Genomic DNA, 9,952 nt, shown 5'->3' with positions numbered 1-9,952 from the left:
AAAAGACATTTGTCATCAGAAATGGTAATTAGAGATCTTTATTCTCATATTTTTTTGACTATGAATATGTTTTCTTAGAATCTAAAGTTTAACATCTTAAATCAGCTAAGACAAGTTAGTGGTAAATCTTTAAAATAAATATGATGAAGTTGACTTGTAAGGCTTTGAAGTGATTGTTCAAGCTCCTAGCAAGCCATTACTGCCTCCATTGCATGAAACGAGCATGTTGTATTGTTGTTGTAGCTAAATTTGAAGGAACGGAGTAGGGAAGACATATTGTGTCTAAGAAAAATATAAAAATTCTGGTATAACTGTAGAATATTTTTGTGTTAGTTCTAGCTAGCTCTTCTACCTATCTTTTTCAGTAAGGCAAAGAATGCAATGCGAAATCCGAAGAAAAGAATTAGTCGCATCTATCTAACATCCTTAGATACTTAAGTCAATTTGTCAGAAACAAAATGTGATTAACAAGAAAATGAAAATCATGAATGGCAAGGGAGCTTCGTCGTAGTGAGGGAGGGCAAGGCACAACGAGAAAATTAACAGGGGTAGAGAGAGCCAGAGAGTGCTTGTCTCGCCGATGGGCACCTTTGAGAGAGGGCTCGTAGTCATCACGGCGAGGGTGGGAAGGCTGCGAGGGAGTGCTTCGGGCCTTTGGCGAGGAGAATCGTGAGAGGAGTTAATGAGAGAGCTAGGGCTTCGGTGAGTAAATGAGAAAAAAACAGGCTTAGATGGAAATGAGAAAAAAAATGCACATAGAAAAAAAAATGTAATTGATTATAGGGGAAAAAAACATAGTTGATTTTTTTTAAAAAAAAACTATATATTAAAATTTCAAAATGGGCCCTTGGTATTTTTAGGTCCTGGGCAAGGGCCCTGGTAGCCCTGGCCCAGGGCCGGCTCTGGTTGTACTAATTCAAAACACCCCCGCTTCGATACCAATTGTAGGTTCCTAAAGCGCACTAGACAGGCCGGGGGTTAATAGCTCGAATCATTTTTCACTTTTTCATAAATCACAAGTTAAAACAACAAAAGTAAAGATAGAATAAAAACAAAGCTAACACTTTTACTTGGTTCGTAGTCTGACAACACTACTTTAAGACTCGCACTCATTGAGTGCTTTCGTTCGATAATTCACTAATAGCTCGAATAATTATAAAAAAAATAATTGCAAGTATAGTGTAAATGAAAAACAATAATATAGATGACTTTGAAGTAAAGGACTTGGGCGTTCTCGTCGGAGCAGCGTTTCGGCATTGTGGAAGGCTTTTCGGAATAACATGCGAGTATGAAAGTTGTTTGGAATGATGTACTGGAGTTGTTGGTTGAAGGCTCTTTTTATAGGTTCATCCGGGCTCCTGGATTGATCCCTGAGTGCCCCCATCAGGCTGACATGGCTTCCCCTCGGTGAAACTCTTTCTTCCTGGACTCTAACGTGTGTCGGCCAATAGGAGTTTACCAACTCATCGCTCGCATAGCTCGATACTAACTCATCCGAGCGCCTGGACCCTCTTTGGGGTGATTGGACTCCAGGCGCCTAGACCTTTCTCGAGCGCTTGAAGGTTCCTTTTCTAGCCAACTTCTAGCTTTTATTCATTGCATCACAGAGTTGGAAAAACAGACAATATAATGATTTGGATAGTCTCGAGAATATTCAGTTCTAACTTTAGATTTCTCTTAAATCTTACGTTGAACCTACGTCTATCATTCCCTTAACGAGAAATGCATCCTCACTTACTCCTTATAGGAGAGTTTACATTTTTGCCAAACATCCGGTCCTCTAGACCTATTTAAACTTTTGCTTGGCATCCGATCTTTGACCTCCAAGACTTCTCGCTAGATGTCTGATCCTCGACTCTCCTAGACTTCCGCCTAGTGTCTGCGACCCCCAAGGCTTCTGTCCGATGTTCTTTATCTGCCAAGACTTCTGTCCAGTCCACTCGACCAAGACTTCATGCATAATCCACTAAGCAAGGACTTCTTGCTCAGTCCACTTGATAAAGAATATTTTGCCTAGCCTCAACTAGGACTTTCTTGCACACTCAAATAAACTTATTAGATTACAATAACTCTTAATTTTGAACTTTTACCAATATCAAAACATAAGTTCGATTAGCTGATACTTCCAGCACCAACATAGCCAACATGGTGGTCAACTATAAGTTGAATATGTGATTTACCTTCCTCCAAATAATCTGGGATGGGCTATAAGGGATGTCGTGATTTATCTCCCTTCTGAGAACATGCTATAAGAGACATCTAAGATGAATGTAATCATCTTTATTACAATATAAGATTAACACCAACAATGGTTGCAAACTAATGCAAATCGGCACCAACAACTGTGCAAATCAACGTAAATCAGCATCGCATATCAACACTACGTCAGTGCTGATTTTTATTGACCAACACCAATGGTAGTGCAAACCAGCACAAATGAGCACAACATTGGTGCTAGTTTACGCAAACCAACACCAACGTGGTGTCTTGGCATTTGGTTTGTTCAAATCAGCACCATGTTGATACTGATTTGTGCTGGTTTGCACCACTATTGGTGTTGATTTTTAAAGACCAACACCAATGTGGTGTTGTTTTATATAAACTAGTACCAATGTAGTGCTAATTTGTGTTGGTTTGTACCACTATTAGTGTTGATTTTTAAAGACCAACACCAGTGTGGTGCTAGTTTGCACAAACCAGCAAGAACACTAATATGTTTGTATTGATTTTTATATTTGTGTTGATTTATAGAAACCAATATCAATGTACAGGAGAGAAAAAATTACATATATATGAGGGAAATAAAAAATTTTAATTTTAATCATATCAAACTATCCATATTATCCATATTGGATGTCGTCCACTATGGCTTAGATATATATTTATTTAGTTTTGATGAAAATTCAAGTGCTTGGAATTAATTCGATTAAATAGGACGGTTTCGTTTCCCTACTTTATACGGCTTCCTCCTCCATTAATTAAATTGATTGATCGATCCTATTAAGTGAGCCAAGTGCCCTCCTATTTAAGTCACACTTATTTATTATTATTATTTTCATCAGCATCATTATTATCATGTATAATTCTTTAGGATGAGATCAATTGCTTTTCGACTGTATATCAAATCCAAATATTTGGATTTGAAATTTTCAAATTAAAATTGTTTGATTCAGTAGGATTTATAATAGAAAATTAAGAATAGAATATATCAATTAAAATCAATGAAACTTACTATCCAAGTAAAGTTTCCACTAAAACTAACTATAACAAATAATTGTAACCTTTGATTTATATACTAAACAACAAATACAATCAAATAACAATAAAAATATGACTGTTTGATTCAGTTTTAATCGTTGGAATAGTTCAAATTGAGATTGATAAATTTACTTAGTTTATAAATCAAAATTAAAATGATAGATTAAAATTTTAAATTAATCCAAGGCCTTTGATTTTTAAGTATTTGCATCATAAATGCTAACTCCTAATCTGCTTCTGTCCTCTTCTAATCATTTATTCTGGATTACATGTCTCTTTTCCTAATGAATTAAAATTACTCAGTGGCTTAATACACTTTTAATTAACGATAACTATTTTTAATAAGTTTTAATGGAATAAATATTTTTATATTTACGTGCAAAATTAACTCTATTAAATAATTATTTTTGTGATTATTTTATTTTTCTCACTTTATTTAATACTTTATAAATATACGATATGATTACTTCTTTCTGATGTGATCCTGTCCGGGTGCTAAATCGACAGACGCTGAGACGTGGCGCTCTCGTTGACGGCGTATGAACCTCCGTCCTCCAACTAGTGTGAGCCTCCGGTGAGAACTTGCAAACACAAAACCGAGTCGGGAAAGGGTTCCCGGCGACGACCCTCCGACGCTCAAGTCAGCTCCGGCGAGAAGAGATCGAAGCAGAGTAACGAGAATGAAGCCTGTAGCTACAGTAGATGAAAATGCATACCTCCATCGAAGGTTGGGGGCCCTTATATAGGACTTCTAGGAGGCGCGTGCACGCTTTCCGAGGTGTTCACGCTCCTCAAAGCATACCTAGAAATGATCGTGTCAGAAAAGTGCTTCTGGCGTTATACATCAATTGTCCAAGCATATCCCTGACGTGATAGTGGAAGCTTCCACCGTATGATTTTCTGTCCGGTCCGGCCGCCGACCATGTCGTCTGTTGGTGGCACTTGTTTCAAGGAAGATATAGCCAGATGTTATTTTTATCGGTATCGAGACCGAGCGGAAGGGACGCTTGGCCCGTCAGTTACCCGGTCGTTTGCTGGGCATCACGGTTGAGCCGAGTGGGTAGTCCGCTCGACAGAGGGCGACTGGCGCGGTCCTCTGAATAAAGAGGAGTCCTGCTTAGCTTGTGAGCATCGGAAGTTCGGCATAACGGTCGAGCTGTCGAAGCGCCGGCTCGGATGCTGTCCGAACTGATCACTCAAGTAGGTTGACTTTGATTGCGATTGCCGTGAGGCCGTTGACCATCATCCAGGTGAGCTCCCCTTTCTTACCACCGGATCATAATGTATGTTTATTTATTTATTTATTTCTAAATAGCATTTCAGTTAATTTACTGACTCAAATCATTATGATTTATAAATTACGAACAAGGAGGCGATTTATTTATTTTCCAAAACAAATTCGCAACGATCCAACAGAAGCCTCGATCGAGCGATGCCGCCTCCCCAGGCCGACGATGAGCTCTTCCTCCATCCTCTGCCTTCGCCACCCACCCCCGGCGGCGGAGGCTCCTGGGGCCCTTTCTCCGCCGCCGGCGAATTCGGCACCACCATGGCTATCATCCTCGCCGCCCTCTTCTCAACCGTCCTCCTAGCCTTCTTGCTCGCCGCTGCTGTCCGCCTCCTCCTAGCCCGACGCCGCCCCTCGGAGGAGCAAGTGGACCCCGAGAAATCGGCGGTGGCGGTGGCGGCGGTGTCGGTGCCGACGACTCTGTTCTCGGCGGCGGGGACACGGCTAGCCGGGGCGGTGGCGGAGTGTGCCATCTGCCTGACCGAGTTCGCGGAGGGCGACGCGGTACGGGTCCTGCCAGCATGCAACCACGGCTTCCACGGGCGGTGCGTCGAGCAGTGGCTGGCGACGAAGGGGTCGTGCCCCACCTGTCGCGCCGCCTGCAGCGTCGGGCAAACCCACGGCCCACCAATGAAGCCCAATCCGTCGAGCGAGGTTTAATTAGAGTGTAATTAACTACTTAATTCAATCCATTCCATTTTCATTTCAGAATCGATGCAATCGTTTGTCTTACTAGATGAAAAATCTTCCTAATTTACTAACTAATTCTTAAATAATTTGACGAAGTTTAAAATTAAATTACGGTAACATTCTTTTCATTTTGTCTTTACCAAATTTATTTATCACAAAATTAAATTTTACTAGTTTATTAAGAATCTGGATCTTTACTAACTTTTAATTATTGCTAATTAACTCTTAATTAATTTGATAAGTTTAAAATTAAATTACATTAATATTTTTTTTTCTTTAATAAAAATATTTTTAAAATTTATTAGTAATTTTAATAGACTCATCAATTAGAATTTAGAGTTCAAAACTCTCAGTTGTAGTGTAATATTTAAAAAAAAAATTCTCATTAATCAATCAATGATCTAGAGTTCGAGACTCAGATGTGACATAACGTATATTATTAAGAATTTTTCTCATCGATAATTTTATCTGATTGTTTTATATAAAAATATGTATTATCATAGCTCTTTATTTTCACATCTTACTCATCGGTAATTTTCTATGATTATTTTATATAAAAAATACATATTGTCATGGTTCTCGACCCAGCACCCCACTTGATTCAGCTTCCGAATTGCACCACCACTATGCTAGAGAATGCACAAGATAAACACCAACAAGACAAGTCAACGTACAGGAAAAATCTCAACCTTTTTGTATTAACACTCGAAGGATTACAAGTGACTCTCTTGGCAGAATACTCATACAATCTCTCTTATCTCTTGCCTTTGCCACACTCATGCTTATTTATAATTCATAGGCAAGGTTGGTTTGGCGGTTACAAGTGGTTGCATGGTAGTTTCCTCAACTACCATGCCACATGTCTTAAACTGCCAACCACATCATATGCTGCCTTGGCGCCATGTCAAAGGCCAGCATGCACGCCTGTGCTTGGCCCATGGTTCTGCTTCATGGGCTTGGGTCGAATGGACCCCTTTGCTACATCATTCTTCATGTTGCATTGCATGAATCCACCGCATATCATGGCTCACGAATTCTGCAAGCCATGCTTAGCCAAATGCTCCGATTCCACGCGTCCGCTCTTTGCATCTATTCACCACCATTAAGTCGACCTCCCGCTCGACTTGTGCTTGGACAGCGCCCGCGTGCTGCCACAAATCCACTCGCTGCTTGGCATGTCTTGTGCACATGCCCACTATGCTGGATCCAAGGAGCAACGAGCCAATCCTTGCGCCCAACCATGTCGTCGACTTAAGGGGCTAACAAACCACCCCCACCAAAAGAAGTCGACACCCTCGTCGATTGCTTCTGTAATATGCTTGAATCTGCTTCTCAAATTGCTATAGAGTAACATCTCTTTCCCATGTAGCCTCTGACTTGGGTTTTCCCTTCCAAAGAACCAAGAATTCTATTATTCTATTTTTTTTGCTCATCCCAAATGTTCTATGGTTCAGGATCTCCACAACATCATCACTGAATTGTTTCCTTACAACCGACGGAGCTCTCTTGGCATAGCTTCTTGATGGATCCATGTCATCTGCATGAAATTTCTTCAAGAAACTTACATGGAATGTAGGATGTACCTTTAGCCTTTCAGGCAAGTTTAGCCTGTAAGCTACATTCCCAACCTTCTCCACAATTTTGAAGGGTCTGTCATACTTGGCAATTAGCCCCCGGTGAGCATTTTTGCTGCTTATTCTCTTCCAGATTTGAGGAGTAAGTTTCAGCAATACCTCGCCCCCAACAGAGAATTCCAAGGGTCTTCGTTTCTTGTCAGCATACTTTTTCATTCTTCTAGCCGCTTTTCTTAGACTGCCTTGGGCTTCTTCGAGCAACTCCTGTTTTTCCCTTGCATATCTATAAGCTGCAGGGCACTTTCCTCCATACTTTTGCTTGGCTATCTCCATAGGAGTTGTTGGTTGCTCACCCAATACAATTTCGAACGGACTCATTTTCGTGGCTGAGGACTTGTGCAGATTGTAGCAGAATTGGGCACTGTCCAGCAACCCCAACCAATTTTTTTGACTTGCTGTCACATAATGCCACAAGTATTCTTCAAGCACATAGTTGATTCTTTCGGTTTGTCCGTCCGTCTGCGGATGATTTGCTGTAGAAAATTTTAGATCGGTCCCCATCATATTGAACAAGGTCGTCCAAAATCTCCCCGTAAACCGAGTGTCCCTGTCACTCACAATGTCATTAGGTAAGCCAAAGAACTTTATCACATGACGATAAAACAATTTTGTAGCAACATCCGAGGGGCAAGCCGAAGGAGCCGCAATGAATATAGCATACTTTGAGAATCCGTCCACTACCACCATGATGGAAGACATGCCATCAACCTTCAGGAAGCCACTGATGAAGGTCATAGAGACTGAAACCCAAGGTTTCTCCGGAATAGGCAGTGGTTGAAGTAGTCCCTCTTCCTTTTTCTTTCTGTCTTGTCTTGTTGGCACACAAGACAAGTTTTGACGTAAGCTTCTACGTCGTTCTCCATCTTTGGCCATATGTAAGAACGGGCTAACAGAGCAAGCATCCACTCAACATCCGGATGTCCAGCCCATTGTGGTTCGTGAGTTTCTTTCAATAACTCTTTCCCACCGCATCCTTGCATGCATCTGACCATTCCCACCGCACATTCTTCTTTAATAGGTCTGTCAATGGGGCAGCCTTCTTTGAGTATCCAATGATAAATTTATGGTAGTAGTTTGCCACGCCCAAGAATGAATGTAGTTCTGGGATAGTTGAAGGATGTTGCCACTCAACAATGGCGAGCACCTTCTTTGGATCCATCCGCACATGGCAATTGATGACCATATGTCCTAAGAACATGACTTCTTGGCTAGCAAATTCGCACTTCTCTTTCTTTACAAAGAGTTGATGCTTCCTTAGCCGATCGAGCACCATCTCCAACTGCTCCAAGTGCTCTTCTAATGACTTGCTGTAGATAATAATATTATCCCAGTAAACTACAACAAAGTTGTCAAGGAAGTCGTACAACACCTCTTTCATCAAATTGCAGAAGGTGGTACGGGCATTTGTCAAGCCAAAGGGCATGACCAGAAACTCGTAAGAGTCATAACGAGTTACGCATGTTGTCTTGGCCTCGTCTCCTTTTACAATTCTGACTTGCCAATAACCCGATCGCAAGTCGAGTTTTGAAAACCATGATCCCTTGCTCAGCTTGTCCAGTAAATTTTGCACCAGTGAAACAGGGTACTTGTTTTTCACCGTCACTTTGTTCAGAACCCTGTAGTCCACGTACATCCTCAAGCCACCATCTTTTTTCTTTTGGAATGGCACCGGTGCACCAAAAGGAGCCTTTGATGGTTGCACATATCCTACCTTCAACAATTCATTCAATTGCTTACGTAATTCCGCAAGTTCCAAGGGAAACATGCAGTATAGCGAACTTACAAGACGGACGACACCAGGGATTAATTCGATTTTGTGGTCGATATTCCTCCTTGGTGGTGAGCATTTCGGCAACTCCGAAGGCATCACATCTTTAAATTTTGACAGAATGTCTTGAACACCAACTGGTAATTCAACATTCTGGTCTGGTTTTGCATCAATCAAGGCAGCCAAATAAGTTGATTCGCCCCGCCTCAAGCCTTTCTGCAATGATATTGCAGATATGATGTTGGTCTTCCCCTTTTTCTAGCCCTTTCCGTAAGGATGCATAGTAGGTACGAAGCACGGATTGGACTCTTACATTACCATCACTCTATCCAGGTGAGGCATAGGCATCATCTTCGTATTCCGTAAGAAATCCATACCAGTATTATTTGGAAATCTTCAAGAGGAATTACCATCATATTTGCTTTTCCCACCCAAGTTCCAACAGTCAAAGGTGCATTGTAAGTCATACCCACAACTGCTTGCGCCTTGGCATTCACTGACTTGAAGTATCTTGGGCATTTGCATATTGACAGCCCGTAGTCTTCCACTAATTTGACAGATACAAAGGTATGAGTAGCCCCTATATCTACCATAGCATTTGCACTTTTCCCGTTCATCATCACAAAAATATGCAGGAGTAGAGAATGAGCCCGCACCATGTCTTCTGACATATTTGTTAGTAATTCAATGGACTCATAATCAACAATTGTATTGAGCAATTGTAAAGGATTGACAAGTGTAGCAACTTCCTGTTCATAATCTTCCCCTTTATCACCCAATTGGAGGGCATTTAGCTTCTCGCGTTTCGGACAATCCTTGGCAAAATGAGGGTCATTGCATAAGAAATAGCCCTGATTCTTCAAGTTGTCTTTCCCTCGGGCAACCGAATGTTCCGCTTTTCCTTTGCCATGGTTGTTCCCCGAATCCTTCTTTTTGTCATCCTTCTTGAATTCCTTCTTCCAATCTCCTTTCTTATCCTTGCGGATAAAATTGGACTTGGAAGATGAAGAAGTGTTCAGATTTTCTTTGCTCGTGCGAAGGTCCACCAAGGCATCAGCAGCAACAATTGCACAAGGTAAATCCTTCATGTTTTGCCTATGAAGTTCAACCTACGGCCAAGGCTGCAAACCATACAAGAAGTTATACAACATGTCCTCCTCAGACATATTCTGAATGTCCAGCATCAAAGAACTAAATTCTTTGACATAGTCTCGCATAGAACCGCTCCGTTTGAGACGTTTCAAGCCATCACGCGCAATCTAGGAAGTGTTGCCTGGAAGGAATTGGTACTTCATTTTCTTCTTCAATCGATCC

At 41.3% G+C, this 9,952-nt stretch overlaps 1 protein-coding gene across 1 annotated transcript; it reads left to right on the top strand.

The window, feature by feature from the left end:
* The first annotated feature begins 4,664 nt into the window (after positions 1-4,664).
* LOC122028027 (RING-H2 finger protein ATL79-like) lies at positions 4,665-5,254 on the top strand. The gene has a single exon (XM_042587052.1). It carries the CDS (start codon positions 4,691-4,693, stop codon positions 5,204-5,206), a length of 516 nt encoding a protein of 171 aa, XP_042442986.1. The 5' UTR covers positions 4,665-4,690; the 3' UTR covers positions 5,207-5,254.
* Positions 5,255-9,952: the final 4,698 nt, after the last annotated feature.

The sequence above is a fragment of the Zingiber officinale genome, chromosome 10A (genome assembly GCF_018446385.1).
Source record: "Zingiber officinale cultivar Zhangliang chromosome 10A, Zo_v1.1, whole genome shotgun sequence".
NCBI classification, from domain to species: Eukaryota; Viridiplantae; Streptophyta; class Magnoliopsida; order Zingiberales; family Zingiberaceae; genus Zingiber; species Zingiber officinale.
Note: the sequence above shows the minus strand (reverse complement) of the source record. Positions and strands in the feature narration are given on the sequence as shown.

What these genes read in the sequence shown, in the direction of transcription:
- LOC122028027 (XM_042587052.1), top strand. Translation starts at nt 4,691, where the DNA reads ATGCCGCCTCCCCAGGCCGACGATGAGCTCTTCCTCCATCCTCTGCCT.